This window comes from Suncus etruscus, chromosome 16 (assembly GCF_024139225.1).
Source record: "Suncus etruscus isolate mSunEtr1 chromosome 16, mSunEtr1.pri.cur, whole genome shotgun sequence".
Taxonomy (NCBI): Eukaryota; Metazoa; Chordata; class Mammalia; order Eulipotyphla; family Soricidae; genus Suncus; species Suncus etruscus.
Window position 1 is genome coordinate 64,556,350 of NC_064863.1, and position 24,710 is coordinate 64,581,059.

At 40.4% G+C, this 24,710-nt stretch overlaps 1 protein-coding gene and 1 non-coding gene across 2 annotated transcripts in view; one reads left to right on the forward strand and one right to left on the reverse strand.

The window, feature by feature from the left end:
• Positions 1 to 11,792, reverse strand: part of CDKL2 (cyclin dependent kinase like 2) — a 77,098-nt gene extending 65,306 nt beyond the window's left edge. The window contains exons 1-2 of the mRNA XM_049789873.1: positions 11,714 to 11,792; positions 9,105 to 9,299 (exon numbers count right to left, since the gene is read on the reverse strand). Coding sequence (XP_049645830.1) covers positions 9,105 to 9,272 — 168 coding nt within the window. The 5' untranslated portion in view covers positions 9,273 to 9,299; positions 11,714 to 11,792. The remainder of the gene's footprint in view (positions 1 to 9,104; positions 9,300 to 11,713) is intronic.
• Positions 11,793 to 23,009: 11,217 nt separating this feature from the next.
• Positions 23,010 to 23,071, forward strand: LOC126033226 (U7 small nuclear RNA). The gene has a single exon (XR_007504345.1). It is a non-coding gene; the product is annotated as a U7 small nuclear RNA (small nuclear RNA).
• Positions 23,072 to 24,710: the final 1,639 nt, after the last annotated feature.

Consider the following 24,710-nt stretch of genomic DNA (forward strand, 5'->3'; position numbering starts at 1 on the left):
GTGTGATTTCTTGAGCACAGAGCCAGGGGTAAGCCCTAAGCATTGCAGGTATGACTCAAACCATCCTCCATTAAAAAGAAAGAAGCAAAATACTCTATTTATTATTATAAGCAAATGAGTCATTCCCATACTATTCTGATTTCTCTCCAGAAGTTCTATATTTCCAAACAAACTTGTTTGGCCTATCATTGATAGCTTAGCAACAGTATGACAGGCCATGACTGAGGAAAGAATCTTGGAGCTGAAGAAAATACCAGTAAAATTTTTAATAGCAAAAATAAGATGAACAAACATGTGGGTGGAGGAACAGAAAATGAACAGACTGGAAAAAAACAACAACCTAGAACTGGGCCAGCGCAGTAGCACCGTAGGTAAGCATTTGCCTTTGATGCTGCCAACCTGGGTTTGATCCCTGGCATCGCATATGGTATCCTGAGCCTGTGGTGAGTAATATCTGAGCACAGAACCAGGAGTAACCCCTGAGCACTGCCTGGTGTGGACCCCCAAAAACGAAAACAAAAAAAATTCAGGGACTGGAAGAAAACATTTAACACATATGTAATAAAAACATCAGAAGAGGGGCCGGGCGGTGGCGCTAGAGGTAAGGTGCCTGCCTTGCCAGTGCTAGCCTAGGACAGACCGCGGTTCGATCCCCCGGCATCCCATATGGTCCCCCAAGCCAGGAGCGACTTCTGAGCGCATAGCCAGGAGTAACCCCTGAGCGTCACCGGGTGTGGCCCAAAAACCAAAAAAAAAAAAAAAAAAAAAATCAGAAGAAACAAGACAAGAAATGTTTGAAACAATAATGACTATGACAGTTATCCAAATTTGTGCCAAATACTAACTCCCAGATTCAGATATTTCAAAGAAAACTTTAAACCAAGCATAATAAATGCCAAATTCACAATACCTAACCATATCATTTTCAAATTAGAAATAAAAACAGAAATAAAAATAAATAAAATTAGGAAAGTAGCTGGAAGTAAAAAAACATCTTGTCAATAGAGAAACAAAATAATAATTAAAAATTTACAGCCAATTTTTCCCCTAAGAAACAATGCAAAAAAATAATAAAATACACTATATTTTTTAAGGAGCCAGAATTGAAACCAGGATCTCACATAAAAGGTAACTGATTCTATCTGTGCCAGTGAGGACTGAAGAAAGAACAATGTATATGCTCGTGAGGATTGAAGAGAGTACAACAGGTAGGATGTTAGCCTTGCAATGGGCCAACTCAGATTCAATCCTTGGCATTCCATATGGTATCTCTGTGCCTGCCAGAAGTTATTTCTGAGTGCAGAGCCTGGGGTAACTCCTGGATACAGCCAGCTGTGATTTGAAACTGCCCCAACCTCCATACTATAGTCTGCAAGTTACTCTTTAAAAGTGAAGGAAAAAATAAACTTACTTCTGCTAGCATATGAAGGTTAAAAAAATGTATTGACAGTAGTCTTTACCTAAGGAAAATGTTAAAAGAAATTCTTTTTTTTTTTTTTTTTTTTTTTTTTTTTTGGTTTTTGGGTCACACCCGGCAGTGCTCAGGGGTTACTCCTGGCTGTCTGCTCAGAAATAGCTCCTGGCAGGCACAGGTGACCATATGGGACACCGGGATTCGAACCAACCACCTTTGGTCCTGGATCGGCTGCTTGCTAGGCAAACGCCGCTGTGCTATCTCTCCGGGCCCAAAAGAAATTCTTTAGACTGAAGGAAAATAACAGGCCAGAAACTCTGACCTATATAAAGGATGGAGAATACCAAAGAATACCAAACTAGCTTTTGGTCTACGATTTGTTCAACAAACAAGATCTCCAATTCCAGAGGTCTGAGACAACCGCAACTGAACGGGTCTTCCGGAAACATAATGAAAGACCTTATCCCAGGCTCCATCCTAGGAGCAACATAATGACCAAGGCCACCAACTACAAAAGATGAATTAAAACGACACTGAAGAAGCATAACTGCTAGAACCACAAAGAAAGACTTCATCATAAGCTCCATTACTTGAGCTGCACAGTAACCAAGATCTCTAGATACAGAGGTCTGATGTTACCATCCAAGATGAAGCAGAAGTCTTCTATACACCACGAAAGCACCAAGGGGAGAGCAAATGATCATGCAAGGAGTTTATAGTTAATCCCATAACAGTATACTTCAGGGGTGGAGAAACCCTGTATCTCCTAGGCCAAGGGAATTCCCTCTACAATATCCCCAATAGTTACTGTGCCTATGCAGGGGGAAAAAGAAAAGGGGAAAAAAAGAACAAAACAATCATTTTTCCACATATTTATTTATCAGTCGATCGATTTTTTTCTGATGTCTTTATTTTGGTGTAGAGATTGAAGTTGATGTCTCCAATATTATTTTATTTTTTTTATCTTATCTTTTTCTTGCTTTTTGTACTCCAGCATGATTCGATTTCAGAACCGAGACTATTGAGTGGTGCTTGTCTTTATTGCTGTAGTGCTCACTGGATATTTAATTTGATATTTCTTTCTGTATATTTGTATACAAATATATATATATGTATATATTCTGTATATTTGTATTGTTGTGGTGTTTCAATTACCCTTTTCACACCCTCTCTCAAACTGAGATTGAAAGCCTCTAGAAGGACTCCGCCCATTTTCAGTTTATTTGACTTCTTTTTTTTTCTTTTTATTTTGTACCCTAATCTATTGCTTTTCTTTCCTTCAAACAAAACCACATAACTCGATTTTATCTGGCTCTGCCTCTAAAATAGAGGGGGAAACAAGTAAGGGTAACAGGACCAAACAGATATGATCACTAATAGTAAGCTAGACAAAGAGGGGATCACCTACTCTAGCAGCGAAGGGGGGGGGGGAGTGATGGTGGGGGATATGGGCTGCAGAAAGGGAACTGGGATGGGGGGAGGACATATTTGGTGATGGGTATTCCCCTGATTCAATGTTAATATGTACCTAAAATACTACTGTGAAAGATATATAAGCCATTATGATAAAAAAAAAATTGTGCTTTGGGGCCGGAGAGATAGCATGGAGGTAAGGCGTTTGCCTTTCATGCAGAGGGTCATCGGTTAGAATCCTGCCGCCCCATATGGTCCCCCGTGCCTGCCAGGAGCTATTTCTGAGCAGACAGCCAGGAGTAACCCCTGAGCACTGCCGGGTGTGACCCAAAAACCACACACACACAAAAAATTGTGCTTTAATCAGAAATGTTCTTCAACTTACATGTATTTATATTATATTAATTATATTATGTTATGTTACTATATTATGTTATGCTAGTTCACCTCAATATGTTAAGCAATTTTGTCTCTTGAATAAATTCTTACAATAAAAAAAAAAGAATACCAAAGAATGAACACATGAAGAGTAGATAAAAAACAAACAAACAAACAAACCAAGGGTCCAGAGCGATAGCATAGCAGTAGGGCGTTTGCTTTGCAAGCAGCTGACCCAGGACAGACCTAGGTTTGATCCCCAACGTCCCATAATTTCCCCAAGACAGGAGTGATTTCTGAGCACATAGCCAGGAGGAGTAACCCTTGAGCATCACCGGGGTGTGACCCCAAAACAAAACAAAACAAAAAAAAAAAAACACCAAAAAAACACACAAACAAATTTTATTATTTTGGTGCTGGAGTGGTAGCACAGCAGGTAGGGTATTTTGCCTATCAGCATCTCTTATAGTCCCCTGAGCCTACTTGGAGTATATTTCTGAGCACAGAATCAGGTAAAACCCTGAACACCTCCAGGAGAGGCCCAAAAACCAAAAAGTAGGGGCCAGAGCGATAGCACAGCTGTAGGGTGTTTGTCTTGCATTCGGCCAGCCCAGGATGGACCCTGGTTCAAATCCCGGCATCCCATATGGTCCCCTGAGCCTGCCAGGAGCGGTTTATGAGCACAAAGCCAGGAGTAATCCCTGAGCTCGCTGAGTGTAACCTCAAAACAAAGCAAAACAAAACAAAAAAAAAATAACACATACAAAACAACCAATCAAAAATTTAAACTTCAATATAAATATGTATATTTACATATATGAAATGCCACTTACTACCTGGCTCAATCCCCTCACTATCTTCAATATCCCATTCTTCATATTCTTCACTATTTTACTTCCCTACTTTTCAAGTAGTGTTTTGTTTAGTTTTGTTTGGCCACACCAGGTGGTAGTGTTTCTTTTTAATATATATTTTGCTTAGCTTTTTAACTTGTACTCAATGTGAGTTGTTATCACTTAGTCTATGACCTATGATTATTAGAAATATCAGAAATAAATGCCAAGGGGCCAGAGAGATAGCATGGAGGTAAGGCGTTTGCCTTTCAAGCAGAAGGTCATTGGTTTGAATCCCGGCATTCCATATGGTCCCCAGGAGCCTGCCAGAAGCGATTTCTGAGCATAGAACCAGGAGTAACCCCTGAGCGCTGCTGGTGTGACCCAAAAACCATGTGTGACCATCTTATGTGCTCCAGGTAACAGTGATAAGTATCTGAACTAATAACAGTGACTAATATCCATCAAGAAAGGAAGAAAGGAGACTTCCTTGGTAAAATATTTTACTTTGGGATGGCCCTAAAAGTCTACAAATCTCGTATGGGAGAACTATATCTCATTAGGTTCTCTCAAGGACTGCAATACAAATTTGTATATTAATCCCTGAAATTGGATTAGATGAAGTCAGAATATAAATGCAATCCAGTTTCCTGGGGTAACCTCAAGTTTTCTCAAGAGTCGCACAGAAGCAAACACAACTTCCCTCAGGGGGAGGAGAACATTACCTAGAGAATCAAGTTACGTAAACAATATAAAAAATTAGCACAGGGCCAGGAATGCGATTCAGAAGTAGATCACATGCCTTATATTAGGAGTGCCCTGGATTTGATCTCTGACACTGCAAAAATAAGCAGATGATACAGTCCTGTCACAATGATAGAATTTAATTTAAAAAGTTTTAAACAGGGCCCGGAGAGATAGTACAGCGGCATCCAGGACCAAAGGTGGTTGGTTCGAATCCCGATGTCCCATATGGTCCCCTGTGCCTGCCAGGAGCTATTTCTGAGCAGACAGCCAGGAGTAACCTCTGAGCACCGGTGGGTGTGGCCCAAAAACCAAATAAAATAAAATAAAATAAAAGTTTTAAACAGACAACAGAAATAAATTCTCAAGATTCCAATAAAACACTTAAGAAAAACCATCAATTTCAATAGTTAAAAAAATTAGTCTTGACAGCCAACTGAATATTATTAAAAAAAATAATAAAAATTTCAGAATTTAAAATACCAGTATATATCTTGGGGCTGGAAAGATAGTACATTTGGGTAGGGTCCTTGCCTTGCAGACTGGCCCAAATTTGATCCCTGCACACTACAGAGCCCTTCAGGAATGATTCCTGAGAACAAAACCAGAAGTAAGCCTCAATTTACATGGCAGATGGAGAAAGGGTAGTTAACAGACAAAAGTGTCTATCTCATGGTAATTAAGCCTAGGTGAGCCTATTACATCTCAAAAGGGAGAGGTGAAGGGAAAAGGAAACTAGGACAAAGTCTCTGTTTTGGGTAAAGCAGGGTGAGAACTCTGTATATTTTACTACAGATTGGTAAGAAGAAAAAAATATACTAAACTGAGTTACGTAAGTTTTATGGCTTTAGATTGCCTTGTGTACTGTGAAGAAATATTATAATGTGTTACAATCTGGGGACTTGAGGGACAAAGTAATTGTACATGGATTCTGTCTTATTTATCTTAATGTTCTTTGGCTGAAATTTCAAAGTTAAGATATCAGCAAGGGGACTTCTGAGAATTATGTTATGGGTGATTGTCCTTCCACTGTAACTTTACCTTGTCCTCTTTCTTTGCACCCTTGTTCTCATAATTAAAAATAAAAATTAAAAAAAATATATACTAAACTGAGGAGAAACAAAAGAGTGAGGCAGGGGCCTGAGAGATAGCACAGCGGTAGGGCATTTGCCTTAGAATCCTGGCATCCCATATGGTCCCCTGAGCCTGCCAGGAGTGATTTCTGAGCATAGAGCCAGGAGGAACCCCTGAGCACTGCTGGGTGTGACCCAAAAAACAAAAAAAACAAACAAACAAAAGAATGAGGCAGGAAAAGAATATGATACATGAGAAGGTAATTAGGGAAATGATAAAAATAAATCCAAATGTTTGAGTACATTTAAATATAAACTAAATACTCCAATAAAGATGAAAAGAGTAGAACAAGGAGATAAGTTCAGTGAACTAGAGCATATGCTTTGAAAATAAGCAGTCATAGGCTCAATCTTCAGTATTACATGGTTCCTTGAGTAATTCCTAAGCCCTGCTGAATGTGGCCAAGCATCCATCAAAGGCAATAACTATTAACTAGATAAGACAAAAGAATCAACCATGTCTTTTTTTAAAATACATGATTTATATCTAAAAAAAAAAGTCAATGGTTAAGAAAGAAAAGGATTAAAAAGTATATGATGAAGAGGGGATGGAGAGTAAGAAGAGCAGGTAAGTAAGGACCTGCTTGAATGCAGCAAACTCAGTTTGAGTCATAGCACCATATTAAGTCCCCTGTGCATGTCCAAGAGTGATCCACAAGTATTAAGTCAGGAGTAAGCACAGAAAACAGCAAGGTGTAACCCATGAGCACTTCCAGTTGTAAACACCCAAATCAAAGGAAGACCCAAAAATCAAGGATGGCATCTGAAGTCTAAGATAGAGAAAAGAGCAAGTTTAAAGAATATAGCTCAGCACTCTGCATGTTGAAATTCAGGTTCAACCCCAACCACGAGGTGCCATTGCTCCCCACTTCCCCAAAGACAGAATAAGAAAGTGTTTATTATAAATTTAAATTAACACTGAGCAATGTCTTGTGGTGTTTGAATAATAACAAGGGGAAATAGCTCAATAGATTGAGGTTGAGACTAAGATCAGCAGATCAACAGATCTAAGATGATCATTCACAAGGTCATCTTGCAAAGTGGTCCTTGACAGGCACCTTGGGGAATGATTTTAGGATTCCATCTATTTCCAGAACTCAGTGTACAGCCAATACTGTTTATACTGACTCATTTCAAAAAACACTTTGGAATGATATAATGAATTTCCTTGACAGACATTAATATCACAGGTGTTGTCAAAGCTCATTGCTGAAAGAAATACATTTCTCCTGTGTGACTACGAAAGGATCATAGGAAGCTTGTGTTGGTCCCTCTGGAATACATCCCAAGTGCCTCTTTCCTTTACTGTTTTTGCTTTATGCACTTTAACTGCAATAAATCACAGTCATGAGCTCCGTAGCATAGTTTGATGATAAGGGTGCAGATTTTCCATTGTGTAAGGCTTGCATCTGATTCCTAGTACTTAAAAATAAGGTTAGACATCTGCTTTTGGCCAGCTCCATGATTTACTTTGTTCTTGAGAGAGATATAAACCAAGCCATGAAAAACATTGGGTACATATTTGCTTCTATACACACAGATGAAAGCTGGCAATCTCTGGAGAAGAGAGCAAGCCAAATCCCTTACCCTCCTGAAGCCAGGCCTGCTGCACCCATCACTCACAATCACCATTTTGCCAATGGCCCTGCCTCACCATTCATCTACAACTCTCTGCAGAGACACCAATCTGACTAAAACTCCAGGTACGCTAGCATTTGGGCTGGTAGTACCAGGAATTTTTTGGAGTGAGTGTGGGCAACCCCTCCCACCACCCTCCCACCACCCCTGCTGCCTTCTTCTTCAGGAAACCCTTGCACCTAAAAAACATGTACTGCAAAATCTGCAGTATCAGCAATAGTGCTTGAATTCCTGGACAATTCCCTTTTTTTTTTTTTTTTTTTTAATATTGTCATTCCTATAGGAACACACCAATTTGGACAACTATGTGTATCTGAAGCCACCTAATGTTCAGAAACAAATGAAGTAACAGAATGGTCCATTAGCATCAAGAACTCACTAAACCTTCTGACAATGACTTAATGAGCTCTTTGCAAGATACAATGATTTTCTTGTTGCTGTAATCTTTCTTTTTTATTTCTTTTTGTTTGTTTTGTTTTTGAGGGCAGACCCAGTGGTGCTCAGGGGTTACTCCTGGCTCTGCTCTCAGGAACCACTTCTGGTGGGTTTGGGAATTATATGGAATGATGGGGTAGGTCAGCCATGTGCAAGTCAAAAGCCTATCTACTGTACTGTTGCCCTGGCGCCCCTCTTTTTTCTTTCCTTCCTTCCTTCCTTCCTTCCTTCCTTCCTTCCTTCCTTCCTTCCTTCCTTCCTTCCTTCCTTCCTTCCTTCCTTCTTTTTTTTTTTTGTGGTTTTTTTTTGGGGGGGTCACACCCGGCAGTGCTCAGTGGTTATTCCTGGCTCCAGGCTCAGAAATTGCTCCTGGCAGGCACGGGGGACCATCTGGGAAGCCGGGATTCGAACCGATGACCTCCTGCATGAAAGGCAAACGCCTTACCTCCATGCTATCTCTCTGGCCCCTCTTTCTTCTTTTTTAATTAATTTAGTTCCCATTTACTTGGAAACACAGGCATTATAATCAACTATGTCAATTATGGTCTTTAATAAATAATAATACATGGTCTTTAAATAAATAAAGTAATTTATGTTAAAATTTTTTTAAATAAGGTTAAATCCATTAGTAAGCTATATGTTGAATCTTGTGGGCATTCTCACTGAATTATTAACTAGAGGTACTTATTAGAACTCCCAACAAATTCCAGAAAGATAAATTCCAGGTAGATAAAGATGAAGGTAAAGTCTGACAGATAACAGAGGTAGTGACAAATATTTTTAAAATCATGTTTATATTCAAAATAAAAGTGAATATGTACATATAATTATTTTATTTATTTAAATCTTATAAAAATCACAAGATTCCTGTATTTATTTGTGTGTTGGAGAAATATTATAAAAAGTAGGGTGCTTGCCTTGCATATGACCCAACTGGTTCAATTCCCTGGTAGCACATCTGATCCCAAGCACTTTGAGGGGTTACTCCTTAGTATAGAGCCCAGGATAGCCCTTGAGGCTTGAGTCTGACTCAGTCCTATTGTACTTTTCCTAATATGCTTAACCAAATATTCTTACCCAAGAAACAATTGTTATTTCCACAATTCATTTACTCACCTTTAGTAATTTGATTTCTCGCATAGCAATTTTTTTCACCATTTTGTCATCATCACTTTCCAAGAACTTCTTGATGGCTACAATTCTTCCATTATTTTTATTTCTACACTTCATCACCATTCCATAACTCCCTTCTCCAACCAATCCTAGATTCTCATACTTTTCCATTTTGATTCAAGACCAAGATTTTTCTTGCTGTGGAAACCAAAATATAGTTGAATATAAGTTTCATGTTATTTTCTACCACTTTTCACCATATTAATTCTCTCGTATTTGTAGTCACTATGCAGTATGTGATCAATCAAGTGCTAACTCACAATTTCTTCCTGATTCCATACCTACACTGTTTAAAAATATTTATTCATATTTCATAATAGATAAGGCAATTAACTGCATCATTAATTTTAATTTACTAAATATTGTAGTAATAAAACTCATTGATTTAAGTCATAAAAGCAACAATTGAAGTATATTAAAATCTTGTGTCACTTTAGAAAAACATAATTACTTTACTAAAAGGTGAAAATTACACAATTGAATTTTGTTTTAGTGAAGATCAATTTTATTTTTTATAGTAGGCTTAAAAGGCTAAAGCTGAAATTCTCTCTCTCTCTCTCTCTCTTTTTTTTTTTTTTTTTTTGGTTTTTGGGCCATACCCGGCGATGCTCAGGAGTTACTCCTGGCTGTCTGCTCAGAACTGGGATTCGAACCAACCACCTTAGGTCCTGGATTGGTTGCTTGCAAGGCAAAGGCCGCTGTGCTATCTCTCCGGGCCCTTTTTTTTTTTTTTTTTTTTTTTTTAGGTTTTTGGGCCACACCTTGCAGTACTCAGGTATTACTCCTGGCTCTGTGCTCAGAAATCGTTCCTGGCAGGCTCGGGGGACCATATAGAATGGTGGGGACCAAATCCAGATCGGTCCCCAGTCGGCAGCTTGCAAGGTAAACGCCCTACCACTATACTGGCCCTGTAAAGCAGAAATTCTTTATGTACTTCATACTCAATTGGGAAAAATTTTTGTTCATAGATGAATCATTTACTCTAGTAACTAAATTCCTATATTGAACTTTAAAAATAGAAGCTGCAGCTATAATAGTACAGTGGGTAGGACACATGCTGTGCTTGTGGTTGATCTGGATTTGATCCGTGCCATCTCATATTGTTGTCTGAGTTTCTGAGTTGTGTGACAAATCATTTCTGAGTACAGAGCTAGGTGTAAGCCTTGAGTATTGCCAGGTATGGCCCAAGAACCAAAAGAAAAGAAAAACAACATGCCCTAAAAAATAATAGCATGTCATCCCATAAACAATATGTACAACCAAATACATGTCTAAATAAAAAAAACCTAATTATTTATTTTTCATTTGAACAGTTGGAACCAGAGGAATAGTTCAGTGATTTAGAACACCTGAGCACCTGCTTGAAAGTTTATAGTCATGAGTTCAAATCCCTGGTGCTGCTAAGTGTACAGAGTATGAATCTTGATGCTCTGTTTGAACTTGGCAGATTTGCTGTGATATTTGGTGCCACAATTTCTGGCTGTACCTCAGCCATATGTGTTTTCGAATGACAAAGGGGTATGACCTCCTGTGAGCACTGAAACTGAAATTATAGATGAGGCCAAGGAGATGGTTTAAAAGGCCAAGGAGATGGCTCAAAAGGCTTTACTTGCACTCTTGAATCCCCAGATTTGATTGGATCCTTGGCACCATATGTTCTGCTGAACACTGCTAAGAAGGACCAACAGTATTGAGCCTGGTGTTGCCAGTCCTTGAGCTCTGTCAGGCATGGCTCCTATGAGTAATATGTGTGAGCACTGTAAGGACTCTTGACAAGCACTAATTAATCTTGTTTTTGCTCAGGATTTATGCTTGGCTCTGCACTCAGGGCTCCAGGGATCAGGAATATAGGGTAACAGGAATCAAACTTAGATCACTTATTTGCAAAGCGGGCATCCTACCATGTATTGCTCTGTCCCCTAAAAAAGCATATTTTATTATTAAGTAGTAAACTTTAAGTTTATCATTCCAAGGACAAAAAGTAATTAGGATCTATATAAACTGGATCATTAACAAACATTTTGAAACTGATGTTCTCACTATATCAAGTTGGAAAGTGAAAAAAGAGAAAACAACCAAAACTTAATTTAAAAATATCTAAGATATTTGAGGCATGCCATACGATAAAATTATGCAAGCTGTCTACTTTAAATGGATCTCATAGCCAAGAGAACATTTGGTAATAACACATTCAACATGCCTGCCTGAATTTTCAAGCGGCATTGCCCATAAATTTCTTCTAGTTACCACACCTTAAAAAGGAGCAGCCTCCTGTTTCTTTAAACAGTTACTCATAAACTGGCACTTCTGCCTTTATTTTATTTTTATACTCCTAAATATATGGTACTAACCTCTTAAAACGATACCAAAAACTAAGTGGACAACTGACCATGTGGTATATCTGCACAAAATCGCACCCACTATTCTCATCAGGATTTCAATGATAATGTGAATCATTAAACAATACAATACTATTGTGTTAAATAGAGATTAAAATCTAGTCGCGCTCAAAGGACAAGAGAAGCTTTAAAAAATATATATATTGCACTTACTATTTCTTTAAGAATCCTTTCGTGTGCAAAGACCCAGAGGTTTTCAACTCCGAAACAAATGCATTTCCCTCAAGGGTCTAAAAGATTCTGACCCAGTAATTGCAACCCCAGTGCCACCGAGATCGATTTCTTCTGAGCACCCGATCCGTCAATCACCTGGGTGAGACCCAAGGCGAGGCAGCGGGGCCTCCGCCCATCACACGCGCCCTTGCTAGCACCGCCGGCCGCATGCTGTCGTTGTCAAGGCAACGACCTCACTCGGTCCGCAGCCATGGGCAGTCAGGCCCGAGAGAGAAATGCAATCCAGGTCAGAATGTGTCTCCACTGCAGGCACCAAGGCCTGTCAAGAAATCAGCTGGCACCGGAGGGCACCGCCTACCAGCCCAGAAGGTGCCCAGTCCGTCCGTTCCTGGGGCCTGAGAACCTGCCGGCTCCAAGCAAGCTCCAGGCCAAGGCGTCGGCCACTTACCTGAAAGGGGCGGGGCCTCCTCTTTTTCGTCCCGCCCTTCCTACGCCAGACGTTCTCTGATTGGTCAATCCCTGTCGTTAGGGCCTCTGATTGGCTTAGCCACAACTACCGTCTAAAATGGGCTTCACTCACCTTGTCACCTGTCACCTCGTCACCTGGTGGTTCGCCCATGCAGGGGATTCAGCACACTCCAAGACTCCATCGAGTTCCAGGACCCTGTGTGGCTTCACTCGAGGACATCACTTCGCTCTGCGGGCCAAGGCGAGTCTGGTGGCCGCCAAGAGGGCAAAAGTAGTGATGGTTTTGCAAGACTGGGAGAAAGTGGGAAGAGGAGATGATGCAGAAAGCGCAATGTTGGGGTGCCCCGTAGTTCCCTTGCGGAGACCGGCTATGAATCTCTGCGCCGGGCAAGTGGGATGTGGCCTTGACCTCACCAGCTTTCTCGCTGGTTGGGGCCGTGCAGTAAGTCTTAACTTAGTCTTTTGGGAGGTGAAAGTGATGGAAGTAAGGTGACAGTCAGGTGAGTACTGTCTCTAGGATGAACCTTAGCAAGGTCAGCTGACACTGGAAGTGAGGGAAACTGAGAGTAACAGAAAGGGACGGCGAGGACACAAATTAAATTAGAGGATTGGCACTATCTCTAGGTGAACAAAAATGTGCCAGTACAGGTAGGAGACATTTTTTGTTTGCTTTTGGGCCACACCCGGCGGTGATCATGGGTTACTCCTGCTGGTGGTTCTGGAACCATTTGTGATGCCAGGAACCCAACAACGTGTAAAAATCAAACGCTGTACCCTGTTCTATCTCCCCGACTCCTAGTCTAACTTATGTTTGACTCAGATCAAACCCCATCATGGCCAGGTAAGATTGGTAGATCAGAATAATGTATATACTGACGTCATCCAAGAAGTTTTTTTGTTTGTTTGGTTTTTGGACAACACCCGGTGGCGCTCAGGGGTTACCCCTGGCTCTGCAGGCAGGCTCGGGGACCTTATGGGATGCCGAGGATCAAACCCAGGTCTGTCCCTGGGTCATCTGCATGCAAGGCAAATGCCCTACCGCTGTGCTATCTCTCCGGCCCATAGATTTATTATTATTTTTATTTTATTCTTAAGGAATTTGGGCTTTAGACCATACTTCTGCAATAGAAAGCCTTAAACATTAATGCATTTCCTTCTAATTCATGGAAACTAAGAATTCTGTAATAATTGTCTCTAAAATACTTTGATCTAATAAGAGCATTATAGGTAGCAGATTTAATTTTAGTCAATATTCAGGTATTATTACTCCTTAAAACTAAGCAATAGACATTTGGGCCACAATCTTTTACAAATTTGGTTAGCATGAATTAATTTTCCAATGCTTTATTGATCATAATTTTACTTTTAAAGATCTAAAAATTATAAAACTACGTAAACACTTAAATTTGATCAAAGCAAGTGTCCTGAAACTTACAAGATCTGTTTATGGTTTATTTTATTTACTTTTATTGGCCACACCTGACTGTGCCAGAGGCTTACTCCTGGCAGGGCTTGGGAGACCTATGGAGTACTGGGGATCAAACCTGAATCAGGGGGCCGGGCGGTGGCGCTGGAGGTAAGGTGCCTGCCTTGCCTGCGCTAGCCTAGGACGGACCGCAGTTCGATCCCCCGGCGTCCCATATGGTCTCCCAAGAAGCCAGGAGCAACTTCTGAGCGCATAGCCAGGAGTAACCCCTGAGCGTCACAGGGTGTGGCCCAAAAACCAAAAAAAAAAAAAAAACCTGAATCAGTCACATGTAAGGCCAGAGCCCTACCTATTACTCTATCTCTATGGCTCCAAATGACCTGTTTATATCCTATTGGGAATAAAAAAAAGATTAAAGACTAAGAATTCTAGGTTGGGTGTGGGTTGAGAAAACTTAGAAAATAACGGAGTTAGAAAGCCAACTATAAAGTCAAATAGTATATTTAAGAATTAAAAACATCTTGGGTCAAGCTACACATATTTATGGGAGAGGATAACATTATGTAGAATTAGATTTGGTTGATTGTTTGTTGTTCTAAACAGGGAAGTCTTTGGAGGTGACGATTGGGTTTAGGGATCAGAGAATAATAGGACAGTGGGTAGGGTACTTGCAAGGTTTGCCTTGGATTCACAGCATCTCATATGGCCCCATATTCCTGAGTTCAGAGCCAGGAGTAACCTCTGAGCATTGCTAGGTGTGGCCCTAAAACAAAACAAAATTGGATTTAGTCAGTGGCACCACATATGGTCAGTCCCCTGAAAGGAAAAAAATGTGACCAGAGGTAGTGTTTAAGGTGCATGCCTTGCATGCAGTCAACCACAGTTTGGTTCTCAGCACCTTAAAAGATACCCAGAGCACTGCCAAAAGTAATCCCTGAGCACAGACCCAAGATTAGTCCCAGTGACAAAAAGCTTTAAAGAAATAAGAAAAGAATGAAAAAAATAAGAAAAGGTTGTCAAATTAAGTTAAAAATGTATGAGAAAGGGTTAGCACTGAAGTATGAAGGCAGAATACCTTCACTTGAGTGAATCCTAGAAGTCATCAGTAAAACTTTATTGGGTAAGAAAATTTTCTTATATGTTATACATCTGACAATAGGATATCTAAATTGTATAAAGCACTTACAGAATTTATCAATAAAAATACAAACAACCCCATCCAAAATTGTGGAGGACAAGGGAGATGAAGGCTGGAATGCATGCTTTGCATAAAGAAGTCCTGGGTTCTTCATGGTTCCACAAGTACTTCAAGGAACAATTCAAGCCCTGAGTGGTAAGTAGTCTTTGAGCTCTGCTGAATGTGGCCCCAAAATAAAAAAAAAATAAAATATTTGGTACATATATATATATGTATATGAACATATATATTTTCACAGGCATAAGAAAATGATCTCACTGGTTATCCGAAAGATGCAAATCAGAACAATGAATTAACCCTTCATACAGAAAGAATGGTTTGTATCAAAAAGGTCAGAAGCAACCAGTGTTGGTGGACATACAGTGATAAAGGAGCCCTCATTCACTATGATGAGACTGCTACATTTGATTCAACCTCTATGAAAAATAGTATGGGAACTTTGCAGAAAATTTTAAATGGAGCTAATTTTTATTAATTTAATTATTTAAAAAATAACCAGTGACTTTTACTGGCATTTATCCCAAAAATACAAAAACGTTAATTTAAAAAACATTTTGTGGGGCCAGAGAGATAGCATGAAGGTAGGGCGTTTGCCTTTCATGCAGAAGGTCATTAGTTCGAATCCGGCATCCCATATGGTCCCCGGTGCCTGCCAGGAGCAATTTCTGAGCATGGAGCCATGAGTTTCCCCTGAGCACTGCCCGGTGTGACCCAAAACACCCCCCCACACACACACACAATTTTGCATGCCTATATTCATTGATGCACTATTCACAATAGCTAAGATCTGGAAACAATTCAAAACTCAAGACAGATAAATGGATAAATTGTGGCCTATATGCATAATGCACTAATACTGCTATAAAAATAGATGAAATTCTCTCTTTTGCTACAACTCCAGTGGAACTAGAGCAAAGAGGAAAGAGCAAAAGTCAAACTCATTTTGGTTTATAAAGATACAGGGGTGGTGGTGGATGGAGAGATAGCACAGCGGTAGGGCATTTGCCTTGTACACACCCAACCCACGATGGACATTGGTTCGATTCCTGGCATCCCTTATGGTCCCCCGGGCCTACCAGGGTAAATTTCTAAGCTCAGAGCCAGGAGTGCTGCCATGTGTGATCCAAAAACAAACAACAAAAACAAAAAGACAAACAAACAGGGCCCGGAGAGATAGCACAGCGGCGTTTGCCTTGCAAGCAGCCGATCCAGGACCAAAGGTGGTTGGTTCGAATTCCGGTGTCCCATATGGTCCCCCGTGCCTGCCAGGAGCTATTTCTGAGCAGACAGCCAGGAGTAACACCTGAGCACCGCGGGGTGTGGCCCCCCCCAAAATAAAAGACAAACAAACAAACAAAAAAAGATACAGAGAGGGTCAGAAAGACAATACAACAGAGAGGGTGCTTGCATCCAACCTACCCACCCAGATTCAATCCTTAGCAACACATATAGTCCCCCTGATCACTGCCAGGAGTAAATATTGAACATCTCCCCACCCCCACATCTGCCAAAGAAAGAAGTGAAAAAGAAGCAGGAAGGAGAATGAGAAATAAAGAAGGAAAAGAGGGCCGAAAAAATGGCATGGAGGTAAGGCATTTGCCTTGTATGCAAAAGGTGGGTGGTTCGAATCCCGGTATCCCCTGTGGTCCCCTGAGCCTGCCAGGAGCGATTTCTGAGCCTAGAGCCAGGAGTAGCCCCTTAGCGCTGCCGAGTGTAACCCAAAAACCACAAAAAAAAAAAAAAAAAGGAAAAGAATAAAAAAGAAAGAAAATAAAAAGGAAGAAAAGAAAGAGAGAAAGAGAGGAGGAGGAAGGAAAGATGGACATTGTACAACAATACTACTCTTGGAGTACAAAACTGACGATACCAAGTGGTAGGTGTAACTTAGCAAGTGATGGAGTGGGGCAGACTGGAACTGTAGGGACAGTTACAAGGAAACAAGGTAAGGTGGTTGCCATGTGTGCGGCTGAGCCTGTTTCAAATCCCTGGCACCAGCATTTCCCAAGCACTACTAGGAATATCCTTAAGCACAGAGCCAGGAGTAAGCCCTGAGCATCAATGGTGTTTCCTACACAGAAAAAAAGACATGAAAGCATAGTAAGGCTATTCTGGTATTCTGGTGATGGTGGCTGTGTACTCCTTTTGGATGGATGTGTATAAGTACACCAAAAGCTTAAACATAGTACTTGTACATAAAAACATTGTAAACCATATTACTTCAATAATACTAAAATTATAAGAAAAACCCCTTAAGACATGCAGAAAAAGATAATGGTAAAATTAGAGGACAGAGATTACATGTAATAGGTGATAATGATGAGAAATCATTTTCACATCAAAGATATGAGTAGAAAATGTGCTTTCTTGAGCCTGGACACTGAATTTACAGTGAAACCAAATGATACTGCTTCACAAGACTTTGCCTTCACAAGGGACAAGAATACAGAAAAGAGCAAGTAAGCTTCCTCAGAAAACCGTGAAAGAAAAATGAGTCAAGGAATCAACAACATTGGATAAAGCAACCATTATCATGGTTCAAGCTGGACATGAAAATAAATGATGAAGAAGTTAGTTAATAAACTGAAAACACATACATTGAAGGAGGCAAAAAGACGAAGTTGAATAGGAGCTAAAAAGGAACATAGCTGTTGAAGAAAAATAAAGCAATTTTAAGTTCAAGATCGTAAGAGATGGAGATCGGGGGCCGGAGAGGTAGCATGGAGGTAAGGCGTTTGCCTCGCATGTAGGACAGTGGTTTGAATCCCCGCCATCCCATATGGTCCCCTGAGCCTGCCAGGAGCGGTTTCTGAGCGTAGAACCAGGAGTAACCCCTGAGCACTGCCAGGTGTGATCCCAAAACAACAACAAGCAAACAAACAAGCAAAAAGACCTTAAGAGATTGCATGAGATAGTGTTCAGTTCTAAAGGCTGGAAACTTTGGTTGTTCCTGTGAGTCACTATTGATGAGTGAAAAATGTTATTGGAAGGGGCCAGAGCAAATGGCATAGTGGTGTTTGCTTTGCACGAGGCCAACCTGGGATGGACCCGGGTTCGATCCCCGATATCCCATATTGTTCCCCAAGTCTGCCAGGGTATATTTCTAAGCGCAGAGCCAGGAGTAACCCCCTGAACGCCACCCAATGTGCCCCCCACAAAATTGGAGATGAGCTGAAACTTCACAGTATGATGAAGTCATGAACTTTTATGAAGTCAAAATTCAAACAATCCAAGTGAATTCATTTTCTATGTATCTATGAGTTAAGCTCCTTAAACTTTTCTCTAATAACTCCTTCACATGCACTTGGTATAAAGGCATGGAAAATAGTATACACAAATTTAACATTGACTAATATGTAGTAATCTGATAGGAAAAAAATTTAGTAATCTCCCAAGCTCAGTGAGCCTAAACAGTAACAGGGCTCAACTGGAACTAACCACAACCCTGTAAATCCTTAGACACCGACTTTAGTAACACCACGGAGATACAATGATTATTTCAAATTGACCTTGATTTGATAATTCCATTTACCTTTTCTTTTAACAAATATGAAGTAGATACATGCCTGCAAGGAGGTAGGTTAGGATGGTGAGGGGAAATTGGGGACACTGGTGAAGGGAAGATCTCACTGGTGATGGAATTAATGTCTGAACAGTTAAACTTGGTAAGTTGGCATTATAATAAAAATTTTAAAATATTGTTCAACCCCCCCAATAATGATACAAGCTACCATGTGGATAAATCTTGAAAACATACTAAGTAGATGAAGTCAGACCAAAAACCTCATATATTTTATGATCATATTTATAGTGTTCAGCATTGGGATTGGGATGTAGGTTAGTGTAAATGTACATCTTGCATGCACTAGATGCTGGCTTCAGTACCTGATATCTCAAAATCAAATAATGTATTCAGCAGAGAAACGATATATTGGTGATTACCGAGGTCTGAAAAGAGATAGAATGAGTGATTGTTAACGTGTAGAGGGTTTTACTGTAGATGATGAAAATGTTTTGGAAGGTAACATACAACATTGTGAATAAACTAAAATTATGAAATTATAAAATAGAAGAGTGAATTTTCTTTTACTATCAAGAAAAATAGTTACAGGAATGTTAAAAATACATTGTTTCTGGGGCCAGAGAGATAGCATAACTTACACCGTAGAGGGTAAAGTGTTTGCCTTGCATGCAGAAGGTCAGTGGTTCGAATCCTGGCATCCCATATGGTCCCCTGAGCCTGCCAGGAGCGATTTCTGAGCGTAGAGCCAAGAGTAACCCCTGAGCATTGCCGGGTGTAACCCAAAAACCAAAATAGAAAACGAAAACAAAAAAAAAACATTGTTTCTCCAGACCTTGTCCCAAAGCAAACACTACACCTCAAAATGAACAATGAGACCATATTTAAACACCACAATCTGAATTTTATTGTTAGCTGTGTGTATAAACATGTTATTACAACACAAGCATCAATTAAAGGAGGGTTTAATTTAAAAGAGAAATTCTAGGGCTGGAGAGATAGCATGGAGGTAGGGCACTTGCCTTGCATGCAGAAGGACAGTGGTTTGAATCCCGGCATCCCATATGGTCTCCTGAGCCTGCCAGGAGCGATTTCTGAACATAGAGCCAGAAAGAATCTCTGAGCACTGCTGGGAGTGCCCACCCCCCAAAAAAAAGAGAAATTCTAGTCATACCATCTGAAATTTATTCTTATATATTCAGCTTGAATATGGAAATTAACAAGGTCAAAATAAGAGCTGTTCTCTTCATAATCCAAGCCTTTCCCTTCTTTACTAACAGTACTGCTTTTTTGTTTGTTTGTTTGTTTTTGGGTGACACCTGGCAGCACTGAGGGGTAACTCCTGGCTCTATGCTCAGAAATCACTCCTGGCAGGCTCAGGGGACCATATGGGGTGCTGGGGTTCGAACCACCGACCTTCTGCATGAAAGGCAAACGTCTTACCTCCATGCTATCTCTCTGGCCCTAACAGTACTACTTTCCATTTTAGTTGTGTCAAATCTTAGGAGTCATCATTAAATCCTTCATATTTAATCCACAGCCATCTTTAAGATTCTATCTCCAAAATATAATCTATTATTGTACCTTTACAATTCTAGTTGTCATCACCATAATTTGACATCTGGCCATGACACTGCCTTTCAGATTCCCACATCTCAACTCGACAGTAAAATCAAAACTGCTATTTAGCATATATATATATATATATATATATATATATATATATATATATATATATATATATATATATATTGCTGCTTCAGATTTCTGCCTACTATTAAAGTCACACTAACCAATACATGCTCTTGAACATGTCAAGCTCTTCTCAAAAACTTTTTTATTTTGGTTTTTGGGCCACACCCGGTGACACTCAGGGGTTAACCACTCCTGGCTATGTGCTCAGAAGTTGCTCCTGGCTTGGGGGACCATAGGGACGCCGGGGGATCAAACTGCGGCCCATCCTAAGCTAGCGCTGGCAGGGAAGACACCTTGCCTCTAGCGCCACCACGCCGGCCCCCAAAACGTTTTTTTGTGTGTGTGTGTGCCATTCATAAGTCTCAGGACTTTCTTCTGGCTCAGGAATCACTTTTGATGGGTTTTGGGAACCATGTGGAGTACGGAAAATAGAATCTGGATTCATGGGGCCAGAGCGGTGGTGCAGAGTGGTAGTCTGCCTTGCCAGCGCTAGCCTAGGACAGACCACAGTTCGATCCCCCAGCATCCCGTATGGTTCCCCTATATCAGGAGGGATTTCTGAGCGCATAGCCAGGAGTACCCTGAGCGTCACTGGGTGTCCCCCCAAAACAAACAAATAAAACCATAAAAGAATTTGGATTCAGCAGCATGCAAGGCAAATGCCCTATCTGCTGTATCATCATACTGCCACCTCACACTACCTCTCTTGAGAGGTTTTTCATTACCATCCTGGGCAAGAGCCCTATTCACCATTACATTTTCCACTAATTTTACCTCCAGTTATCTTGCAAAAGTAACCAAGTCTATTGGTATTTAGTTGTCGTGGGAATGAATAGTACTCATAGGACTACCATGAAGATGAAATAAGCTGTAATATGCCAATACACACAGAAATAACCAGAAATATTTATCCACACGTTTTGCTCTCCTTCAAGACATGTTTCCTGAAGGTCAAGTACCCGTTGTATTGTCAATAAGGACCAGAGGTTTTTGGCACCAGATGCTAATAAGTATTCTTTGACAAAAATGCTTCTTCATGTTTTATTTTATTTTGGGTGCTCAGAAAAAACTCCTGGCTATATGCTCAGAAATTGCCGCTGGCTTGGGGGACCATATGGGAAACAGGGGATGGAAACCTGATCCGTCCTAGGCTAGTGCGCACAAGGCCTTATGCCCTGCGCCACCACACCAGTCCTTCATGTATGTTAATTTTTTGCTTAAAACATCTAAATCGTCCCTGGTAATTCATCTTGATTTGAAATGTCTCTAATATTTGCTTTCAATTCCAAATTCATATCATTACCCTGTACCAGTATATTTTGCTTTTACCTCTCCCAACTTGAACTTTAGTTCACCTGTCTGGTGCTAGGAATTGAACCCAGGACCTCCTGTATGCAAAAATGTGCATACTTCTGAGCACATAGCCAGGAGTGGTTAACCCCTGAGTGTCACCGGGTGTGGCCCAAAAATGTGCTCTACCTAATTATCTCTGGCTTTTAGTTCACTTCTTTAATGTAGAAGATTGAATAGATGTACCAGATATGTTACAACTATAGGCTCTCAAAAACAAAAAACCACCCAAACCTGTTTAGATTATTGCCATTTTGACAGCTATTTGATTTGTTGGCTATACAATTTGTGTTGGGGGGGGTTGTTTGGGTGATGTTGAATCACAATCATGCTCAGAGCTTATTCCTGGTGTAAGAGATTTCATGTGTCATGTGCTGTGTCAAGCACTCTAAGTTCTTTTTTTGGGGGGGAGGCACACCCATTTTATGTTCAGGGGTTACTCCTGGCTAAGCGCTCAGAAATTGCTCCTGGCTTGGGGGGACCATATGGGACGCCAGGGGATCGAACCGTGGTCCTTCCTTGGCTAGCGCTTGCAAGGCAGACACCTTACCTCTAGCACCACCTCACCGGCCCCGCACTCTAAGTTCTTAAAGCAAGGATAAAATGCAGTCCATTCAACTTAAATTTTTGTTTATTAGGAAATTCATCTTGAGGCCGGAGAGATAGCATGGAAGTAAGACGTTTGCCTTTCATGTATAAGGTCATTGGTTCGAATCCCGGCATCCCATATGGTCCTCCGAGCCTGCCAGGAGCGATTTCTGAGCATAGAGCCAGGAGTAACCCCTGAGTGCTGCCAGGTGTGACCCAAAAACCAAAAAAAGAAAAGAAAATTTATCTCATTCTTTTGTTTTTGGGTCACACCCAGCGACGGTCATTGGTCATTTCTGATTCTACACTTTGGAATTACTCCTGGTGGTGCTTGGGGGAACATATGGAACAAAAAGATCAACCCAGGTCAGTGCATTCAAGGCAAGTGAGTACTTTACCTGCTATACCCATTCCAGTCCTAATCTCATTCCTTAAAGTAGGCTGTGTGGACCTTTGGCTAGCGAGTGTGGCTTTTACCTGTTCAAAGATTCTGAAATTGTGACCATGAATTAACTCTAAATACTAATCAGATAAAACTACCTAGTGATTCAAAGATTCACAAATATTGTTAAAGAATATTGGTTTGAGGTCACTCCTAAAGATGCTCATATATGTGGTATGTGGTGCCGAAGAGCAAACTTGGTCAGCCACATTCTAGTTTCCAAGTACCTTAACCACACTGTACAATGTCTCTTTGGTCTCAAGAAACTATTTATTGTAGTTAGGAATTACCTATAGGGAATAATTCCTAGAGTTGGGTTAGGAAATTCACTTGATATCCAAATGGATTATTGTCAAAATCTACAAATCAAATTAGCCAAAATCTTGGGAAAAAATTTTATTTTCTTTTGGGTCACACCCGGCAGCGCTCAGGGGTTACTCCTGGCTCCATGCTCAGAAATCACCTCTGGCAGGCACAGGGACCATATGGGATGTCAGGATTCAAACCACAGTCCTTCTGCATAAAAGGCAAACAACCTTACCTCCATGCTATCTCTCCGGCCCCAATCTTGGAAACTTTTAACACTAGCACAAGTGTTACAGCTCTTTTAGAATTTGTCCAGCAGGCCTTCTGGTTTCCACCGGAAGGCCCCCCCCCAAAAAAAAAAACCAAAAAAAACAACACACTAGCACAAGCTAAGTATAAGTTTTGATTAAAATACTGCAATATCCTGTTACCTGTTTTAATCAATTATTGAATTTATTCAGTTTTACTCTAATTAGAAATTTCAAAATAGAAATACCTCCATCAGGTTAAATTTTGAAATTTTCGTTGTTCTTCAGCCTAACCAAAGTTAGACAAAACTCCTTGTGGTCTTGTTGAACTCGAGCTACTTTCTAAACTTTAGTTGTAATTCCACAGTTCCAGTCCTTTTAAAACCAAAAGTATAGGATCTTGTTTGTTTTACCATCACACCCAAAAATAACTTGGCACTTTCAAGCTCAATAGCTAATGAACTGAGCCATAAATAGAGCTAATAAATAATAAACTAAGTTTATCAAAATAGCATGGGCATAAAAGTCTGAAAAATGACAAAAGATAATTATGATATAAAATGAGAACAAAAAATGTCTACTACTTGGTCACAAAGAGAGATAGCATTGAGGCAGGGCATTTGCCTTTCATGCAGGACAGTGGTTTGAATCCCGGCATCCCATATGGTCCCCTGAGCCTGCCAGGAGCGATTTCTGAGCACAGAGCCAGGAGTAATCCCTGAGCGCTGCAGGTGTGACCCAAAAACCAAAACCAAAACCAAAAGAAAAAAAAAAAAAAGCTCATTATTAGAGTCTGCTATAACAGGAACAAAGCATTGCAAGGAGGCAGTCAACTTTTATAAAAACATGAGATTAAAGAGATTTACTTGAGGGGCCGGAAAAATAGCATGGAGGTAAGGCATTTGCCTTGCATGCAGAAGGTCAGTGATTTGAATCCTGGCATCCCATATGGTCCCTGAGCCTGCCAGGAACGATTTCTGAGCATAGAGCCAGGAGTGGCCCCTGAGCCTGCCGGGTGTGGACCCCCCCCCCTCAAAAAAAATATTTATTTGGGAATAATGGTAGTCCTGTCAAAGTTAATTCTAAACTGGCTTTTTACAGTAATTTGCTGAGCATTTGGTACTGTGTAAAAGAATACCTCATTCATAAGCATGTTAAACACAAGGTTTATATCAATAGCGAAGATCTGAATATCAAAACCCAAACACGATAATAGGCAGAGTATTTGCTTTGCACATAGCTGACCAATATTCAGTCCCTTATGGTCACAGTGCCCTCCCACCCTCACACGAGTGATGCCTGAACACAGAACCAGGAATAAATTCTGAGCACCATGAGGTATGGCCCCCCAAACCAAACCAAACATCCCCTCTCCCTCCCTCCCTCAAAAAACAACTCCCTTAGTAATTAAAACTTAATGCAATTTAAATAATTCATCATTACTGTTTGAACTTACTGAATTATATCACAAAGTAAAATTCCTTTCATGATATTTGTTCATTTACCCATAATTTAAAATAACTAGAACTGTTTAAAAGAACATTATAAATCTTAAAAAGTTTTATAGAGAATGGAAAGAGGGAAAAAACAAGGCTTTAAGTAACATCTCTATATTAAATAAGAGAATGGAAAGAGAAAAAACCAAGGGCTTTTTTTGTTTGTTTTTTGGGTCACACCTAGCAGCACTCAGGGGTTACTCCTGGCTCTATGCTCAGAAATAGCTCCTGGAAGGCTTGGG